General features: G+C 42.8%; 1 protein-coding gene across 1 annotated transcript in view; it reads right to left on the bottom strand.

Moving 5' to 3' along the window:
* pid1 (phosphotyrosine interaction domain containing 1) overlaps nt 1–20,308 on the bottom strand; it is a gene marked incomplete at its 5' end in the record, with an annotated part of 79,079 nt that extends 58,771 nt beyond the window's left edge. The window contains one exon of the mRNA XM_079513883.1: nt 20,279–20,308. Within this exon, the coding sequence (XP_079370009.1) occupies nt 20,279–20,308 (30 nt within the window). The remainder of the gene's footprint in view (nt 1–20,278) is intronic.
* Between the last annotated feature and the right edge of the window lie 2,034 nt (nt 20,309–22,342).

The following is a 22,342-nucleotide window of genomic DNA, read 5'->3' as shown; positions in this document are numbered from 1 at the left end:
TGTCTGGTGTGTGAGACAGCAGGCCATCACAGACTGTCTGTCTGGTGTGTGAGACAGCAGGCCATCACAGACTGTGTTAAGGCCGTTATCGGTTCTCATCCGTTTTCTTTTTCTTCCCTTCCAAAAAATGGAGAAGACTACACACACACACACACACGCTGCACACACACACACACACACACACACACGCACACACGCACACGCACGCACACACACACACAGTTCTGACTATGTGTGCTGATAGTTAACATAACCACAGGAATCTGAGATCCATAGATACACTATGGATTCCTTTAGGGAAATGAAACATAGCTTGGCCAAAGCAGACAACACTGCTAAATATTGTCAAGATCCAAACTACTATATGAGGCAGTGAAGTACATTGCTAAGTACATCGTGGCTAATTTCTTTAGGCTGATTGTTATTACCAGAGGCTAAATTGTAACTTTTCCGCCTCCCTACTGGGCGGGCTGACAAAAACAAAGTGATGTAAAAAGTATGTTTAGGGCTGGGGCAACTTGAATATTACAAATAATGTATGACCAAATACTTTGATATGTTATTGATATTGTGATGACTGTATGGTGATAACTATTGATATTGTGATGACAGTATGGTGATAACTATTGATATTGTGATGACAGTATTCTATTGATATTAAATTGTGAAAAAAGATTCAGTGTAATGCAGTCTTTAAAAATGAGGAAAGGTCAGCACTTACTGTAACTGTATAACACTACGTTACAATATTAACCTATTTAGGCCCGACGTTGAAATTTAAAAAATGTCTTATATAAATCATGACGATTTTCTGAAAAACTTCATGTTTCTATGTAAGTGGTTCTCAATATTTCATGTCAAGGACCCCCAAAATTATATGTAATTGGCCGCCGACCCCCATCTGAAAATATGTTCCATCCTTTCGGTCTGAAAGAATATATATTCAGGCCTGGGCCATGGCTCAGCGGTCCAGGCACCTTGGCTGGTAATGTCTGGCAGTGTGCCGCGGGTTCGACTCCCGACGGCCTTTACTGCATGTCACCCCCCCCCCCCCCATCTCTCTCCCCATTTCCTGTCAGCCTACTGTCTGTCCCTCCATAAAAAAATATAAAATAAAGGCGAAATCCACAAAAAAATAAAACATTTAAAGAATATATATTCAAAGATATGCGCCACATTTTCACGATTTTTCAAAAATAGCAGATCTACAAGCTCATAGCGCGGCACTCGGTGCCGCGCTATGAGCTTGTAGATCTGCTATTTTTCAATAGCTAAAGGATAACATAATGCTTAAAACACCTAAAGCGGTCTGACAGCAACAGGTTGTGTACATACAGTACAGTCCATACATGGGGGCGTGTTAAATTGTCCATGTGTTTTTGGTTAATGTGTACTCTGGTGCTGCTGTGCTTGAAGGCTATATAAGATATTATGTGTGGGGTTGGGTTAACCCATTTAGACCTGAGAACGCATATGTGTCACCTTAGCTTTTAACCACTTTAAAAACATTATTTTAAACTTTAGCTGTTGAAAAATAGATCTGCAATTTTTTTTAATTTTTTTTTTATTGAAAATGTGTGCAGATCTTTGAATATATATTCTTTAACAGTTTTTAACTCACATCTTTGCTTCTGGGGGGGGGGGGTCCCTGGAACAAATTATTTTCCGATGGGGGTCCGACTCCTAGGCCAAATATACATATAATTTTGGGGGTCCTTGACATGAAAAAGTTTGAAGAACCACCGACATAGAAACCTGGGTTTTTCAGAAAACTGTCAGTATTTAGAAGACATTCTGTAGAATCGACCTCAGCTCTAAACGGGTTAACTAACTATTTGCGTCAAAGAGTTGATGGTGTTTTTACTGCCCATCCGGACATCGCCACCCCCAGCGTCTGAGGTTTTGGCTAAGTTAATGCCTACTTCCTCCTCCTCCTCTAGCGCTTATCCACCAATCATAGCGTCAGCTCACACACCCTCCCGCCTCCTACGCGTGGAGATGACCAATCACAACTCTCGAGGGATTTTTTTTTTTCTCCCCCCGCCACTGATGAGGACAGACAGTATTATACCTCCCACTGTCTTCTCTGTCGTCCGCCAGTGCAGACTGTATATTTCCTCTTGTAAAGTGATCCGGGATCAGAGGAGGAGACTGTAAACATTAACCCATTTAGGCCTGAAAAAAATGTCTTCTACATCCAGTTTTCTGAAATACCTATGTTTCTAGGCCTATATCACTCAATATTTCATGTCAAGGACCCCAAAAATGATCTGTAATTGGCCTCCGACCCCCATCTGAAAATATGTTGTTCCAGGGACCTCCCCAGAAGCAAAGATTTGAGTTAAAAATGTTAAAAAATAAAAAATATATTCCAAATTTGAGGCACATTTTTAAAAAATAGCAGACCTACAAGCTCGTAGCGCGCCACTCGGTGGCGCGCTATGAGCTTGTAGATCTGCTATTTTTCAATAGCTAAATTATAACATAATGTTTAAAACACCAAAAGGGGTTCCCGCCCAGAATGGGTTAAAGCGAGACATGACAGCCTCAGACCATTACAGTATCCAGTAGGCCTATCATACTGGGGTTGGGGATCCTGGATGGGGGAGTGACTTGTGGTTTTAGGAATTAACCACTACTATTTGCCCTGAGCGTGTACAGTATGTGTTTGTACAGTATGTGTGAGATGAGACGGAGGAGTCCAGACCTTCTGCTCTCCCTGGAAGCCACATGGACACCAAGTGGTCATTAGTCAGACACCCTCCCCAAACCCCAGCCGCACAGGAAGCCACGGGTGATATTTAACCCACAGCACAGGTAATTTTTAACCCGCAGCACGGGTGATTTTTAACCCGCAGCACGGGTGATTTTTAACCCGCAGCACGGGTGATTTTTAACCCGCATCACGGGTGATTTTTAACCCGCAGAACGGGTGATTTTTAACCCACAGCACGGGTGATTTTTAACCCGCAGCACGGGTGATTTTTAACCCGCAGCACGGGTGATTTTTAACCCGCAGCACTGGTGATTTTTTTACCCGCAGAACGGGTGATTTTTAACCCACAGCACGGGTGATTTTTAACCCACAGCACAGGTGATTTTTAACCCACAGCACGGGTGATTTTTAACCCGCAGCACGGGTGATTTTTAACCCACATCACGGGTGATTTTTAACCCGCAGCACGGGTGATTTTTAACCCGCAGCACGGGTGATTTTTAACCCGCAGAACGGGTGATTTTTAACCCACAGCACGGGTGATTTTTAACCCGCAGCACAGGTGATTTTTAACCCACAGCACGGGTGATTTTTAACCCACAGCACGGGTGATTTTTAACCCACAGCACGGGTGATTTTTAACCCGCAGCACGGGTGATTTTTAAGCCGCAGCACGGGTGATTTTTAAGCCGCAGCACGGGTGATTTTTAACCCGCAGCACGGGTGATTTTTAACCTGCACCAAGGGTGATTTTTAACCCGCACCACGGGTGATTTTTAACCCGCAGCACGGGTGATTTTTAACCTGCACCAAGGGTGATTTTTAACCTGCACCAAGGGTGATTTTTAACCTGCACCAAGGGTGATTTTTAACCTGCACCAAGGGTGATTTTTAACCTGCACCAAGGGTGATTTTTAACCTGCACCAAGGGTGATTTTTAACCCGCACCACGGGTGATTTTTAACCCGCAGCACGGGTGATTTTTAACCTGCACCAAGGGTGATTTTTAACCTGCACCAAGGGTGATTTTTAACCCGCAGCACGGGTGATTTTTAACCCGCAGCACGGGTGATTTTTAACCTGCACCAAGGGTGATTTTTAACCTGCACCAAGGGTGATTTTTAACCTGCACCACGGGTGATTTTTAACCTGCAGCACGGGTGATTTTTAACCTGCACCACGGGTGATTTTTAACCTGCACCACGGGTGATTTTTAACCTGCACCACGGGTGATTTTTAACCTGCAGCACGGGTGATTTTTAACCTGCACCACGGGTGACTTTTAACCTGCACCACGGGTGATTTTTAACCCGTTTAGAGCTGAGGTCGATTCTACAGAATGTCTTCTAAATACAGACAGTTTTCTGAAAAACCCAGGTTTCTATGTCGGTGGTTCTCAAACCTTTTCATGTCAAGGACCCCCAAAATTATATGTATTTGGCCTCGGAGTCGGACCCCCATCGGAAAATAATTTGTTCCAGGGACCCCCCCCCCAAAAAAAAAAGCACGGGTGATTTTTAACCTGCAGCACAGGTGATTGTTAACCCGCAGAATTGGTATGCAGTGATGCAAATAGGCTGCATCCTGCATCCATAGATTCACTAAAAGGACGCAATCATGTCACCATCCGGGCGTCCTGGGATGCAATACTGTACTCAGTACTGTACTCTAACGTTAAGTAGGAAGTAATAAAAAAGTCATAAAATGTCCCTGGGACCCATCTAAAAGACCACCCATGGGTCCCGGGAGCCATTACATTGAAAACCTATTTACATCACTGGCCCATGTCTAACCAACGTATATGCACCCCATCTCCCAGATGTGCTGCAGGGAGAAATGCCTGGACTGAACTGCACGCAACTTAATGTCCAGTGAAGTCTATGGAAAGGCAATGCAATTGTCTGTTACTTCAACGAACGTGTTCTTTTTAGTCTACTCTACAAGCTGTGACTTGGTCAATCACAAGTCCACTGAGCTTGGTTCATGGATAGAATGCATCTTCCTCCACATGCACAGCCTGGGGCTCTGTGAGTGAAGACGTCACGTCACGTCACATGATCACATCACATCACCCCACCACAACACATCACAACACATCACATGGGGTCCGTGAGTGAAGAAATCACATCAAAAAATCAAATCAAGTATATCTTGAGGCTTGAGTGAAGTTTTTAAGCAGAACAGTTTTCTCTAGTGTGGCCTTCACACGCAGTGTGATCACGAAGGTTCAAATAAAAAGCTCAAGGTTCACACCACAATGAAAAGCCAGAACATAATGGGAGAAATACAAGAACATTAAAATTAAAATCTCCAAGTCACAGACAGTGCTGTAAACAAAGAGAAATGAAAGAAACTCAGAAGAAGGAGAAAAGAAAAAAACGTCACTAACACTGTCACTAGTACTGTACTTCTAAACCCATTAACCCATTTGGACTCTAAAAATGTCTTCCACATCCTGACAGTTTTCTGAAAAAGCTATGTTTCTATGTCAGTCGTTCTTCGATTTTTCAAAAATAGCAGACCTACAAGCTCGTAGCGCGCCACTCGGTGGCGCGCTATGAGCTTGTAGATCTGCTATTTTTCAATAGCTAAAGCATAACATAATAATAGGGGACACCAAAGGGGGACCCGATTCTATAAAATGTCTTCCAAATCCTAACAGTTTTCTGAAAAAAACGTTTCTATGTGAAACCTTTTAACGTCTTTTTCATTTCATGACCCCAAATATTATATATTTGGCGGCCGGACCCCCCATCTGAAAATATGTTGTTTCAGGGACCCCCCCAGAAGCAAGAGATTTGAGTTAAAACGTTCGCTGTGAAAGAATTATAAATATCTCACGATGTTGTTTTCTACAAGCTCATATCGTGGCACTCGGTGGCGCGCTATGAGCTTGTAGACTTGTTATTTTTCAATAGCTAAAGTATGAAATAATGGCTAAAAGCTAAAGTGACACGAAAAAAAGAAGAAGTGAGAACTGAGAAGTGACTACCAGTGGCAGTATATGAATGTAGGGGGAACAACAACAAAAAGAAATCAGAACCTGCTGAAAAAGGAGATTACATTTATGCCTATAGGGCTATATTATATTCCTAGTGTAGTGAGAGCCAAAGCAGCCTTCTGCAGCCGGATGCCAAAACCCTCTGCATGTTCACATTCACATGGAGCAGATGTGCTGCTAGCTACAGTATAGCCTCGGAAACCCAGACGTTTTTATTTCCAGGGAGGAAAAAAAAGTCTGGGTCCGAGTCCACTTCAATTTGGCATAGAGTAGCGCAAACGTCGATCACTCTCTGCTGATTTCTGATCGTCTGCACCTTTGTTAAATTGACGCACACCCATACAAACTCACTCCTCTCTCTCTCTGTCGCTCTAAGTAATTAGTCTCATGTCCAGCAGCTGCGCACAGTTTCTGCCGGCGGATCCTGCCGGGAGCTGCCTATGCCATAGAAAGCATAGGTGAGTTCCAGGCTAGCTACAGTATAGCTAGTGGGAACCAGTGTTGTTTTCGTCGACTAATACTATGACGAAAAGTGATCGTCGACTACATTTTTTCACTGACGGAAACTAAATGGAAACTAAACGAAAACTAAGCTATGAGGACTAAAACTAAGACTAAATATACTGACATTTGTCAACAAATAAAAACTAGACTAAAATGTCAGGAAGGGACCCAGTAGAGAAGAGATCCAGTATAAGTCATTTTACACTTGGTTGCATGCTGAAAATAGCAGATCTATACCAGCTCACAACGCGTTGCGCTGCGCTGCGACGCGACGCGTCGTGAGCTTGTAGATCGGCTATTTTCAGCAAGTGTAAAAACGGTCATTACGACGACATCAAGGCCCTCCAAAATGCATTTTTAGTTGACTAAATCAACTGTAGATTTAGTCGACTAAAATATTATATTTAGTCGACTGAAACTGAAAGTGACTAAAATGTGACTAAAATTAAAATCAAAATTTGCTGCAAAAAAACAACACTGCTAGCTAGTGGGAACTATCCAGTGACAGTCTAAAGGAAGGAACTACTATGGGAATGAACACTAGCTCTATACCAGCTCTTCTTATGATGCAGTGTGTCTGCCAACAAAGCCACCACAGTCTCACCAACACAGGCCGACCACAAAGCAACTCCAGACAGATAGACCTCCTTTTCCGCCGGTTCACTTCTTTTTGGTTCTTAGTCCGTGAGCCAGAGCTCCGAAATTGGAACGTTAATTATGAATTAAGTGGGCAAAACCATACCTATGTTAACCCATTTAGGCCTGACCTCAAAATAAAAAAAGGATCTTCTAAAACCTCCAGTTTTCTGAAATAAATATTTTCACGATTTTTCAAAAAAATAGCAGACCTACAAGCTCGTAGCGTGCCAATCTGTTATTTTTCAATAGCTAAATTATAACATGTTTAAAACACCAAAAGGGGTTCCCGCCTAAAATGGGTTAAATTGTTTATAGGATCAATATAAGTCAATTTAGTCAATTAATATATGATAACACTTCCACAGTAGTAGCTTGTTAATATATTTTACATTTTTTGAATATTTTCCTATATAATGCCTCACTTGCATATTTAAACATTTAAAAATGTGTAATACAGTAAATCATTGTCTTCGTGTAAGTAATGAACTGGGGAAGTTTCATGGTGATAATAACAATCTAATATAGGTATGGTTTTGCCCACTCAATTCATAATTGACGTTCCATTTTGGAGCTCTTGGAGCTCATGGACCAAGAACTAAAAAGAACTGAACCGGTTCCCATTGGGAACCAACTGGTGGAAAAGGGGTCATAGAAAACTGAGGAACAGAGGTGGAAAAAAACCGGGAACAAAGACACGCAACATATACCGATAAATAGCCAGTGACCACAGATTAATTAATAAGACAGAAAAACTAAAGTCAGGTCGGGGACAGACAGAGAGCCAGAAGAAGCAGACAGACACAGACCAAGAAACAGTCAAAGAGTAAAGTACAGAGAAAGTACTACAAAAAAAGTACAGAGAAGCAAACAAAACCAGTGCAACCAACCGCCGTAGCTGTCCATGCTTAACCCATTTAGACCGGACGTCAACATTTAAAAAAAATGTCTTCTAAATAATGAAAATTTTCGGAAAGATTTGACCTACAAGTTCATAGCGTGCCACTTGGTGACGCACTATGAGCTTGTAGATCTGCTATTTTTCAATAGCTAAATTATAACATAATGTTTAAAACACCAAAAGGGGTTCTCGCCCAAAATGGCTTAACCTCCGTCAGCTATTTCTGCATGGTCAGGAGGATGAGATGGTTTTGGTCCTGTGCAGTCCTATTTGTCAGTTGTCACAGACAGTCAAAGACAAAAAACGCCAAGAATGAAAACTATGGCTACGGAGGAGAAACATGCTGCTGATGCAGAAGAAAACATGTTTCGTGGTCAGGAATGCAATGCACGGTGTCGTTTTGCTGCCGCTGTGTTTCTTCTGCGCACGCTTGCATTTATATATCTGCATGTCTGTCTGTCTGTCTGTCTGCCCCAGCCTCTGTTTGTTTGTATGTGTGTGCACATTACTAGGGTGAATAACCGTGCACGTTGTGCAATCTGTTGTTGAACTAACATACCCTGTCCAATGCCAGGAAGGAACCCCCCCCCCCCCCCCCCCCCCGGAACACATTGAGGGATGTTAGTTTTATAATTGCCCATTTGTAGCCTAATACTTGGTATTTTGTAATAGGCTACTGTAAGTGATACTGTCATTTTGTAACATAATAATATACCTTTTCTAAAACGTTAATTTCCTTCCTCCTTTTTACTCCTCTGCCAACCTGAGGAGAGCAACGGACTGACCTCATGCTTGCTTCTATGCATGAGGAGTCCAAGCTGCTTCTTTCCCCTCCATCAGGCGCCCCAGCTGGCCAGGGGGAGGTAGTTTAGAGACCAGGATTACTGGATGTTTTTGTGAAGGTACCTACCCTAGGGGACACGGGGAGAACATGCAAACCCCACACAGAAAGGCCTTTCGCCAACCCCATGGGCACTGATTTTGGACGCGGAGGAGAGAACACACCCTCAGCACCCACAGCGTCCCCAGTGGGAATCGAACCCAGGACCATCTAGCTGTGAGGCGAAAGCTCTACCGACTGTGCCACCGTGCCCCCCGTTTGAAGCAATTCTTGAATCTTGTTCATAGACCAGGAGAAATCAGTGTATTTGACAGCTATTTAAATAATTTACTCCACCCATATAATGTATCTTCCCCCCCGAGCTTTTTTCAATTTTTTTATTTAACTACATTGCAAAAGAAGTAGCATTTCTTTTGACAGTGCAGTGACAGTGCAGAAACATAATTGCCTTCCTTGATGTATTAATGAGCATCAACGACCATCACCTGGGCACAGTCACAGACACACAGCTCCCCTCTACAGAACTCTACTAGGCCTACTGAAAGTGACTGCTATGCATGGATTCTGTCTCATTTCTGTAAAATTACTTACTTTCTGTGCAACAACTGTAAACATGCTTTCTTGTGGTAGAACCTAGCTCAAGTTAACATGTAAAAAAAACTTTCTTTGATGCATCTTAGGATAGATGTAGATCTATTTGACAGACAGTGCAGAAACATAATTGCCTTCCTTGATGTATTAATGAGCATCAACGACCATCACCTGGGCACAGTCACAGACACACACAGATCCTCTCTACAGTGCTCTACTACTGAAAGTGAATCAGTCTCATTTCTATCCAAAAGCACTTGAATATGATGGAATATGATTAAAGCTCACATTTCATCACAATCACAAATTTCCAGGACTCTTTTATAAATTCCAGGACCCTTGATGAATTCCAAACCTTTTCCAGGGCTGGAAAATATTTTTCTAATTTCAAAATACTTCCAGGAATTTCATGACCGTGGGAACCCTGTTTAAGTGCACTGAAAAGGTGCAATTTTGGACACAAATTGCATCTGCCTGGCTTAAAGGGTTTAATTCAAATTCTAAGTTTGTAGAACGTCCTTGGTTCCCGTTTGTGAGTCACCGCTTCACTCACTCAGCCCACAAATCAAAAGGAGACAGTTACTTGGCTATATCTTGCGCCACCCAGACCCTTAGTAGTAAGTAAGTAGCCTTGTCGAGCCATGAGGCCCATAGGGCAGGAGCCTATCTCCTGTTTCTGTAGCGAGGCAGCTTGATGTACAAGTACACCCCCTGGACATGACGCTAGTATGTCGCAGGGACTTACCCCCAATCCAACCCTTGATGCTGAGTGTCAAGCAGGGAGTCTTTGGTATGACCCGGCCGGGGATTGAACCCCGACCTCCCAGTCTCAGGGCGGACACTCTAACCACAAGGCCACTGAGCTGGTACCCAGACCCTTACTTACCCTTATTTGCCATTTTTTTACTATTTTGAAAAACCTTTTTCAAAATAGTGTAAAAAAAAAAGGCAAATAAGTTTAGGAATAAGGGGTAAAGGGTGGCGCAAGATAGGGCCTGTGTGTCTGTCTGTGTTGCTGTTTGCCTGCCTAAAGCACTGCAGCACATGCAATGATTTAAATCCCTGTTCATTTCCCCAACCTGTTCATCATGGCTCTTTTTGTTTGTGAATTGAGACTGAGATGAGAGCTCCTGTGTGTGGGCTCTAATATGGTTAGAGTCGCAAACAGAACAACGCAAGCAACTCTTTAGAGAGAGCATGGCCGATATGATGAACAAATCTTCCCTCACTATAGGGGCCCAATTCGCTTTTTCACCCATATTTTGGGTGAAAAAGGAATTTTCCAAACTTCCAAATGTAGTAGTCTAGAATTAGGCATTCTAATGGCATACAGCAAGCTTTGGTCCCATGATGTAAGTCTGCCTCCGAGTAGACTTGAGAAAGAGTGGCCCTCTGGCAAAATTCACAGACAAACAAAAAAAATACTGAATCAGACTACTTCAATATAAATCAAAAGCGTCTAGTACACCTAGTCTAGAACAAAAGCCAAATCAAATATGATGTGAAATCTTAAATACACTTTACATTTTTCTACATTTAATGTGTGTACTCGTCTCATTCAGCAGTCATTCCGTTGTGAAAACAAAATGGGAAGACACTTAAAGCTGCTATAAGCAATAATATGTCAAAATATTAATGACCTTTTTATTTTATTTTTTTCAGACAGCCAGCAATGGGTAGAACGCTCCCAAAAAAATGTAGTCTCTGTGACACATCTAGGGGCCGCAATCTTCATTCAAAGATGTTCCTAGAAGCTTTGTCATTGGTCGAAAAAAAAAACGGCCGCAATGACAAACCAATCAGGAAGCAGACAGGCAAATCGACCAATGACAAAGCTTCTAGGGAAATCTTTGAATGCAGATTGCGGCCCCTAGGTGTGTCACAGAGACAAAACATTTTTGGGAGCATTCTACCCACTGCTGGCTGTCTGAATACCAAAAAAAAGAAAAAGAAAAGGTCATACAAATGTTGACATATTATTGCTTATAGCAGCTTTAACCCTTAGAAGGTGAAAGACGCCAATTGGCGTCTTCATCAGAATTCCGTAAATGATCAATGACGCCAATTGGCGTCTTCACAGTTTTTGATGAATCTAAACATATTAATATGCTCCGAAGCGCTGTTTAAATTCCTGAGCTTATATTCCAACTACATTACCCAGAAAACCCGTGTCACGTGACACACGTGTACGTGTTGCCTCCCACCCCCTGTAAACAGTGGGGGCAGAGGGAGTCTTCATAGTTTTCATTGTTTTGCCTGTTTGCCGTCTCGCCCGAGCGATTTTCTAGCAGAAAAAGTTGAAAGCAGTACTATTTATTTGAGCGAGTTTTGTGGTAGTAGTATTGATCCATACGCGTCCCAGTCGCCTTCTCCAGGCGGAGTAGCCCTGGTCCAGTGCTTACAGCGAGACTCGCTGCTCCCTCCCTCCTTTTTTCATTGTCTCCCCATCGTCGTCCGATGAGCTATACCGGGAAACCATTGAAGAAGACGATCAACCCGGAATGTTTTGAGGTAATCTTATTGTAGAAAATGCCCTTCTATAGTGATCAGAAATCATAAGATGATCGCTACAAATAGATGCTTGGATAATTACTACTACTAGTCAGATCATGACGCCAGAATGACTCACCACGATGGCCCCCAGCCATTAGCCAGCACCGAAGGTGCTGGCTAATGGTGTTGGTCGGTGCATTGGTGCTGGCTAAGGGCTGGAGGGGGGGTTGGTGTCGATCGGTTGGTTGGTGCAGTACAAATGTATCGTAGCAGGCATGCACGCATGGCAGTACAAGTATTTTATATTGTAGCGTGCCTTATAGGCGATCTGATCTTTAGAGTAATGTTCGCTCCTTTTATTTACTGTCTACAAAGACGGAGAACAAACATGCATCGTTTACTGAAGCAACGCGTGGTTATGATGACGTTGCTACAAGGATCGGAGGGGGGACGGGGAGTGAAGCTAACAGTAGCGTATTATATAAGATCTGTATGACGTTTCATTGACGTCTGAGCTTGCATGATAATTGCATTCATTGTATATTGTATACAATCATGATTGTACATTGTTTAGTGTGTCTCCGTGTGATGATGATGATGACGATGATGTCAGATAGCCTACGTCCCCGTCCCCCCCCCCCAACTGGCTATTGGCCGGGCTGACTACAGCTAAATGTTTATTTTTATATATTTAGAACTGGCATCGGAGGAGGAGGATGATGATGATGATGATGATGATGATGATGAAGACGAAGAGTCAAGACTGCGATGGAGTTCTCCGACACTGAACCGGATGCATTCATTCATTTCAGTTGTTGTTTTTTTTAAATTTAGCCTACACACACACACACCGTCAAGAACAACTGGAATGCAGTGGTTTGGGGACACTGGGGAGTTTGGGGACAACTGTTTTGTATGTAGGCCTATTTATTTTCTGTAATATTTATTATAATTGTATTATGTTAGTAGTCATAAAAAATAAAAGACAAGCTTTTACAATGAGTTAGACCTGTCATGGCTATTTTGTTCACTAGTCTGAGGTTTATGGTTTGACTAAGCGAGTTTCAACTGTGATTTACTCTGTAACGGTAGATGGTAAGAACCCAATTTTTTTGTTATAATACAGTATACATTCAAGTCTATATTTTGATACATATCATGGGCACAAAGTCATATCAAAACAATGTCCTTGGATGAGTTTTTTATCAAAACTGTTTCTTCACAACAGGTTTTTGAGATACATGCATGAATAGACACGGTACTGGTAAGACTATGTAAACATGGTATATATCAAAATGTGCGTTAGAATGTCTAATTTTACCCCAAAAAAGAATTGAGTTTATATGATGTTCCATTTCAGAGCTAGGGGGACTTTTAGCTGGATAGGTCAGATTGATCATGACTGACCATGCTATTTATAGATGGCAAAATATCTACAGTGGTACATGTGAGAAACTTTTTATTTTATTTTAATTGAACTAGACAACTCACCCTTTAAAATGAGATATTGCATGGCTATGTACGCCCAGCAGAAAAAAAGTTATTTAGAAAATAAAACTTCAACCGGTCATAACTTTTTTTGTTGTCCTAGAAACACTACCCAGTGTAAATGCAGGCTCTTTTAAATGGCTTCCAACACCACAACTAAACATTTTATCAACTCAGTTCATTTTTTTCCTGGAAGCAGACAAGCCAAGCTTTCTCTGAAGGTCTTTCGTTGTCACACATTCACAGCAGAGAATTTTCAATAAATCATTCAAAAACGCCATTCTGCCATAGAGAAGTCTAAAAACTATATAGAAATCCTTGAAACTCTCAAAGAGTTAAGAGTATCTATGATATAGTTGATTGATTGAATACTTGAAGGCTTTGGGCCAAGGCTTGTTTTCATTGTGATCCTCTGTATAATATCCATCAGAATCAGTATCGGCATGACCCTGAAAATAATCGGAGGTGGGACATATCGGTCATAATTTCATAATCGTGCACCCCTTAAACGTTGCCATATCAACAGCATAGCATGAGTGGGAATTGCGGACGGATATGTCAAGGTCAGGGAAAACAGAAGAGAAGAGAGCATGATGAGCAAGTGGTAGCCAATAGCTATACAGCTTGTAGCCTCAACAACACTGGATACTTTACAGAGAGGTTAAAGGAGGATTCCAGCATCTCTCCGATGGCTGAGAGAACAGCTGATCGTCACCATGGTTACAGAGCAGGGAAATGTCTGCTCATCACTACCGTACGGTACCACTGTCAGCGTCCATAGCACTACAGCAAGGCTGCAGCTAGAGATTAAAACTGGCTTATGGCCAGCCTAATTAACAGTGGATTGTGCCTTCTGCCTGCACTATTCATATGTTTAATTTGTCATTTTAATGCCAATAGAAAAATCTGTGATATACACACTCCATTTCATTCTCACACGGCAATCCTATAGTAGACACTCAGTCCTGATGGTGGCGGGTAGCGTCACAATTGTGCCGATTGTGACCAAATAGAGCGAATCTGGCGATGCCACTTCCGGTTTAAGGAATCACAACATCCGGGACTAGTTTGGACTGGTGCAGCACTATCAGATGTCCGGAATACTAAGCGATCATTGTTTATTTTAATAAACAATGTCAAATTAAGCTCTAATCAAGCCCAAAATATCGCATTTTACGCAGCGATGCATGCGCGATCACACGCGTGCGTGATCGACCGTGCACGCGCGGATTTCGGCCGGTTTTAGGTAGATTACATCGGCCGTTAGCCAAACAAGCTAATAGTTGCTACATTTTGTTATATTAAGCTCCCGATTACAGGGGATTAAACGATTACGTCAATAGCGTCAGTGGCCATAAGGGATTTATTGATTAATTACGCATAATATGTCACTGGCCATAAGGGGGTTAATTTCCTAGCAATTATTCAGTCAATTACTTATTTTATTAATAGTTTTTTTTTTAAATATGTAAACAAATTTACCACTTAAGCTTTATACTTCGTTGCACAACAGTGTTATGCCATAATATTGAAAATGGGAGATCTACAAGCTCAAAGCGTTTATATTAATCGATTAGTCTATTAAGTTATCGATTGTGGATATTTTTTATACAATAAATTGATTGGTTTGGTTCGATTAACTGTTGCACATCTCCTACACTACAGTGCTAGGATTTAGTCGTTTCCAACAAATGTTCTCTTCAATATTTGAATAGGCCCATCTTCTCCACTCAGCAAAAGAGCTTCCAATCCATGCATCTAGCCATCCATCTACAAAACAATCCACAGACATGTATCATGGTGAAATGTGTTTAGTAGACATACCAACAGTCAGACACACACCCTCCCCAAACCCTAACCTCTGACCTCCCAGGAAGCCACAGGTGATTTTTAACCCGCAGCATGGATTAGTTTTAACCCGCCAGGCCGCCACGCATGTCGGGAGCCACGGGTGATATTTGACGAGCAGCACGGGTGATTTTTAACCTGCAGCACGGGTTCGTCTGACACAGGTGATTTTTAACCCGCAGCACGGGTTTGCCTGACTTGACTGTAGGACTGTTGGTATTAGGGCTGTGAATCTTTGGGTGTCCCACGATTAGTTTCCGATTATTGGGGTCACGATTCGATTCAAAATCGATTTTTCCGATTCAACTCGATTCTCAATCCAAAAACGATTAAAAAAAATTCTAAAGCATTTTTTTTCCAGATTCAAAACAATTCTCTATTCAAAATTATTCTCGATTCAATACATAGGATTTCATCACAATCTACTCCAGCCAACTGAAGTGACTATACTACAGTAACTTAAAAATGACTGAAGACATGATGTTTACTGTGATTAGGGTAAGCTTACATTTCATATCAAACACCATGTAGTGAAAACTCCTGTAAATGTAACCAGAAAAAAAACAAAAAAACGATTTTTGGAAATTATGAATCGATTTAGAATCGTTCATAACGGGAATCGCGATTCTAATTCGAATCGAATTTGACACCCCTAGTTGGTATGTCTAGCCAACGTATGCACCCCAAACCTTGAGGACCTGATTCTACAAATGTCTTCTAAATCCTAGTCTCCTAGACTGATGACTCAAAGAGGGCGCCGTTTTCCCTTTGTTTTGCAAATGTGTTCCCAGAAAATGAGATGTATTTGGCCACCAACCCCCATCTGAAAATATGCTGTTCACGCTTCAATATTTGAGTTAAAACAATTTTTCAAAAAATAGCAGATCTACAAGCTCGTAGCGCGGCACTGCTATTTTTCCAACAGCTAAAGTTTAAAAGCTAAGGTGACACAGATGTGTTCCAGGTCTTAATGGGTTGAACACTGCCACCCCACATAACCCCCGAGAGTGAAATGTTGGTTTCATTTGGGATTCTGCCATTATGTGGTTCTGTAAAGGATTACAGTAAGACGCCTTCAGTGCTTAATGTGTACCCAATAGTTCTCACGTTGCCTCAACTCAAGCCACAACCCCCACGCTCTCACCACCCGATACAAAATACACGTGAAACACAGTGTGATACAATGACGCACATGGAGAGAGGATCAACTTCAAAATGGAACACCGAAGTATCAAAATGTACAAATTAGTTTATTCCAAGGAGATATAGGGCTCAATTTTCGTCACCGCTAAACCCCTTATCCCTAAACTTCTTTGCCTTTTTTTTTTACTATTCTGCAAAACATTTTTGAATAGTTAAAATGGCCAGTTTACAAGCTCACAACGTGTCAATGTAGATTGGCTAGTTGAACTATTCAAAAATGTTTTTCAAAATAGTAAAATAAGGCAAAGAAGTTTAGGGATAAGGGGTTTAGCGGTGACGAAAATGGAGCCCATAGAGTCCCACCCCCTTTCACGACGACGAGGAAATAATTCCCCATGCATTTTTCCCATAGACATTTCAAAAAGTATTTATTTAAAGATATGTAAGCCTCGGACAAAGCCAACTCATATTGTGACAACAAACAGGGCAGGGTACAGTACAACACTTTGTTTGTTCGGCCCAAAATATTGTGTTTGTTGTCATGATTTGTCACGATCAGAGTTGGCTTTGTTCGAGGCTTACAGATATTTAAATAAATACTTTTTTGAAATGTCTATGGGAAAAATGCATGGGGAATTATTTCCTGGGCCTGTCGTCGTCATGAAAGGGGGCGGGACTGCGACGCTCTATAGCCTAGTACTACAGTAAGTATACACCAACCTAACACCCTGGCAAAAAGCTAACAGTACACTTTGATAATGTACGTGGGCTCTTCTACACCTCAGAAATACATATTACCTTCAGCAATGGGTTTTATTTGCGACTGCAGGTCGCATTTACTATGAAAATGCGCATTTCCCGTTGGTCCGTCACGCCCCCATATATGGTCATGCCTCGTGACATCACGTGACATCATGTGACATCATCAGGGATCTCTATACGTCCTCGCCCTTTAGCTCTCCTATCCTGATGCACTGTACAAACCTAGCTCCAGTTGAGCAGAACTATAATAATCAAAAGATCTATTCACTTTTATGGGCGAATGTGTTCGACGTACTAACCGTCCTACAGTCATGAGTCCGACACCAGACCCAAAACTAAATCCTAAACCTAACCTCACAGGAAGCCCCGAGTTAGTTTTAACCTGCCACGCATGTCGGGAGCCACAGGTTAGTTTTAACCTGCCATGGGTTAGTTTTAACCTGCCACACATGTCAGGAGCCACAGTTTAGTTTTAACCTGCCACGGGTTAGTTGTAACCGGCAGCGCATGTCGTGAGCGACGGTGTTGTCGAACGAATGCCTGTCAGACTGTTAGGATGTCTAACAAATCGTATGCAGCCCCAGGTTTACAGCAGTGATGTAGACTTGAACCGTTTTCAGAAACTGTCACTGAGGCATTTGTTGCTTTACCTGAAACTTAATGTAAACTGTCTCCTAGTGGTACTACAATGCCTTTGGGAAACCACAGCCACAACCAGGGGACCTTGGACCTATCACCAACTGACCATTGTTTAGACTAGATATATGCAAAATGTCTGAAGTCAACTGAGAAAACCTGGGGGAAAATCTTTCAAGGTCTGAGAGCGCCAAGACTCAAAGCAAAGCAAAGCAAAGTCCTTCAGCACAGAGCTATCCATACATACATGCATACTGTACAGTGTGTGCTGTAGCACCACACACACACACACACACACACACACACACACACACCACACACACACACACACACACACACACACACACACACACACACACACACACACACACACACACACACACACACACACACACACACACACACACACACACACACACACACACACACACACACACACACACACACACACACACACACACACACAAAGTCCCGGGCCTCTTGTAGGTAGGCTATACCTTGGAAAACATGTGGACGTGCAGCCGTGCACAGATGTCAAGTTTCCATTTCACACAAAAAATGAGTGAACGAGTTGGTCCGGGATTTACTCCAATTTGGAAGTAATTACAACAATTCATGTTACTTCTATTTCACGCTGTGTTAGTCGTAAAAAATGTAAGCCTCGATAGAATCACTTGAAACGGCCGCTCTCTCTCTCCTGAAGTTTACTGCGTGATTCCATCTTCTTGACGCCTGCATGGGCAGGCGAGCGCGGGGGATTGTGCAAGTTCATTTGGCAAGCACTCCCATAGCAGGCCAACATCTGGAGAGCATTAGGGCCGGCTGAGGAGGGAGACGTTATGAAGGCAGGCTCGCTCGGTCGGTGCACGGCTTGCCCCCATCGCCCCTGGAGATCAAACTACGTGTCATTAACGATGTGTGGTTTTTTGTTTATGTTTTGCTTTTCATTTCCAAACAGGTCAGAGCAGACAGGTTATAGTGAAGGCCTATTCATAGTCCAGGTTTTAGGTGACCAACGAAAAGGTGGTCACCTCATCACCTAAAACTGGACTATGAATAAGGCCTTCGCTATCGTCACCTACAGCCCTGACCACACCAAAGGGTCCAGACGGTTTTAGCGTTGTCCCAGCGGTGTGATATGTCCATGGCTGAGGGAAGTTGGGGGTGCTGGGGGGGGCTGGAGCACCCCCTCCCCCCCAGGCACAGCCCCCCCCCCATCCTCGGACAGGAGGGGGAAAATAATAATAATAATTTTAATCAAAACAGATTTCTGTTACTAGGCCTAAAATAAATATGCTGCATCACAGTATCGGCGCCTTATCCTGGTTGAATCGCCTGTGTCCGTTTAGTAAAAGCCACTATTCCGCGAGGCGCGTGCACGCGCATTTTGCGGCGCGAGCTCACACACCCCCTTACTGAACGTTCAGCACCTCCTACTGTAAATATCTTCCCACGGCCATGGATATAGTGTCATGTTGCACGTTGTCCCAAGTGATTCAACGCATGAAAATCAATGGCCCAAACCACACCAAAGGGGTCACCATGCAACTCCTTGCAACCGTTTGGACCCAAGGAGTTGCATGGAGACCCTTTGGTGTACTGAAGGCCTTCACTATGAGGTGATCCACCATTTAGGTGGTCACCTCACCTCATCATATAAAACTGGACTATGAATAGGCCTTCTTCACTATGAGGTGATCCACCATTTAGGAGGTCACCTCACCTCATCATATAAAACTGGACTATGATATGAATAGGCCTTCACTCGAGGTGATCCACCATTTAGGTGGTCACCTCACCTCATCATATATTATTAGGCCTTTAGTTACTAGTTAGTGGCGTTGATGCGCTATAATAACAACTGTGATTTCTCATCAGAATCGTGGAGGGAAATGAAATCCATGATTCGTGGAGAAATTCTAGCCTGTGCAGCAATAAGCAGCGTTCTTCTTCTTTCTGCAAACTGAACAACTATACAGGAGCTACACTACAGTCTACAGTAGGCCTACGGTAGATATCATATCTATAGGGTAAATCAAATGAGTGTACATGAGAAGACGAACCAAGCAGGCCTGTAAAAAACAGCAGACAGATTTTACAGACAGACAGGTGAGGGTCTGCCCTTTCATTTTAGGCTAATCATATGCAGATGCAGGCAAAAAGGGGTACAGTGCAAGCTGTCTACAGGGGCATTCAGTGCCTCAGTGGAGTGGATGAGGATGATAATAATACACTGATGATTCTGACGTTTTCTACATTGAAAATGTCATCAGAATCGATTAAAAAAAAAAAAAACATCTACGAGAGTCTAAATCTTAGGCTACACTGATTGTATGTCATATCAGCCAGGCAGGCTTGCGTAACGCCTTCAAAGCGTGTTAAAAACCGTTAACATTCAGCCCAATACTTCTTAGGTAATGTGGGCTTCAATAGGCAACACGGTTCAATCATGCAACATTGCAAAGCACAATCAATTCATAACATGTCAAAAGGATTAAGCGCAAATTGCGCAATGCATTGCTTTGTTGATCTGCAGGAAAAAATGACAATATCCTATATACGACCTGGCTATACTGCTACGACCACCACCACCACGCCATGGTAGGAGGAGGTTCCAACGGCTGAAAACCTAGCGTTGAATTCACTGCTGCTTTATTTGGGAAGAAAGCAAGCTTTGGAAGAATTTAAGGAACTCAAATAATCGCACGGGGGCCTTACCTGCAATCGCTCTGACGCGGGCTGCCACATAATTAGAATAATCAATGTTTTTTTTTTCTTCCGTCTTCGACTATACAACGTGTTCTCTTTCTCTTCTTTCTTTGTAGTCCAGTCAGTTCACATCTGCTCGTATTCACACACCGCTCGGCTCTCTCTCTCTCTCTCTCTCTCTCTCTCTCCCTCAACAGCGAGCTGAATGCCTGGTGGAGCGAGGTTAACAGCGAGCGGACAGACATACAGAGAGAGAGAGAGAATTCCAGTGGTTCCTATTCTAAAGCTGTTGCTCCGCCTGCCTGCAGTTGCTAAACTGGCCTGTGGGGGGCGGGGGAGTCAATAATGCCTTGGGGGGGTGTGTATGGATTATATAATGGTGCCAAGGTATAGCTATCAGTGGAGCGTGGGTAAGTGATGTTTTCGATGGGCCCTAGCCCCTCCTATGTCCAGCTTTGAGGGTTTGTGTAAACACAAACATTGTCCTAACACAAACATTGAATGCCATTGACAATGAATGGCCAGCTTTGAGTGTTTGTGTAGGCCTATACACACAGACATTGAATGCCCGTTACAATGAATGGCCAGCTTTGAGTGTTTGTGCAAACACAAACATTGAAGACGAAGGTGCACGCAAATTCTGCAGGAATGAGATGATGTGCGATGATGTATTGTACGATGATGATAAGAGTGCCCTTCAGCCCTCACTTCACACAGGTGTGATTTTTTGGTAAGGGTTAAAGGGAAACTTCACCCTTTTTTCCAAAAAAAAAAAATATGTTAATGACATTTAGAAGATTTAGAACACTTTCCTGGGGGGTCTTTATGTGTGTAATATGTGGTTTTAGATATTCTAGATTTTAGCAGTGAGCCCAGTGTCTCTGATGTCATAGACACTGGGCTCACTTACTTCCTGGACTACATGTTGTCTCAGTAAGACAGCCCTCCCCCTATCCACAAGGAGGAGCAGTGCACCATTATGGGAATTGTAGTCCAGGAAGGAAGTGAGCCCAGTGTCCACTGTCCATGACAGAGACACTGGGCTCACTGCTAAAATCTAAAATATCTAAAGCCACATATTACACGCATAAAGACCCCCAGGAAAGTGTTCTAAAAAAATTAAATGTCATTAACATATATTGTTTTGCAAAAAGGGTGAAGTGTCCCTTTAAAACAAAACGTTTTTTAAATCACTATATTATTGTGATAGTAACAGTGTTGTTTTCGTCGACTAAAACTAATACGAAAAATGTTCGTCGACCTTCCAGTTCCAAAACAATCTCTAATCTTCTTAATCTTCTCAAAACGCATGTTATTGTAGCACAGCATAATTAGGTCTGGCCTGGTGGTATGACTTTGCAGCTGAGACATTTGGTTTGGTTTCACAAATTTCACATATAAATAAATAAAAGTAGTTACCCTGAGCCTGAGGGGGGGGCTTTTGGTGTACGAGCACAAACTTTGTCCTAACACAAACATTAAATTCCCATTGACGATGAATTGACAATTTTGCGTCATAGTGTCTATTTTATGTCATGATGATGTACGATGATAAGAGTGCCCCTCACTTCACACGGGGTCGAAATCTTGTGCAAGTCGGGCCCCAGTTATGAGATATGCCCTCTGCGCCCCTGGTGTCCAGGGACCCCTGAATGTAAAAGACAAACCACAGCAGCCTGACCCTCATGGAGGGCAGGGGTCAAACACTTGGCCTTCACTCCTCAATTTTGCCAATGTGCGTACGTGCGTGCATGCGTGCGTGCGTGCGTGCGTGCGTGCGTGCGTGCGTGCGTGCGTGCGTGCGTGCTCCCGCCTCCCGCACATGCGTGTGTGAGACAGAGAGAGAGAGAGAACATTTACCTCTCTCTGTGCATGTTTGCGTGTGTAGGTGTGTGTGTGTGTGTGTGGTGAGTGACATGACTCTGCACAGCTCCGCTCTGTATTTAGACGTGTTTACTTCAGGGAACATCTGGATTATTATGCCTGAGGTCACAGAGGCCATTCACAGGACTAACACTCCATATATGGATTTTCCCACGAGCCACTGACAGTTCTGTCTGTCTGGTTGGTGGA

This window comes from Electrona antarctica (genome assembly GCF_951216825.1).
Source record: "Electrona antarctica genome assembly, chromosome: 11".
Taxonomy (NCBI): domain Eukaryota; kingdom Metazoa; phylum Chordata; class Actinopteri; order Myctophiformes; family Myctophidae; genus Electrona; species Electrona antarctica.
This window is presented reverse-complemented; position numbering and strand designations above follow the sequence as displayed.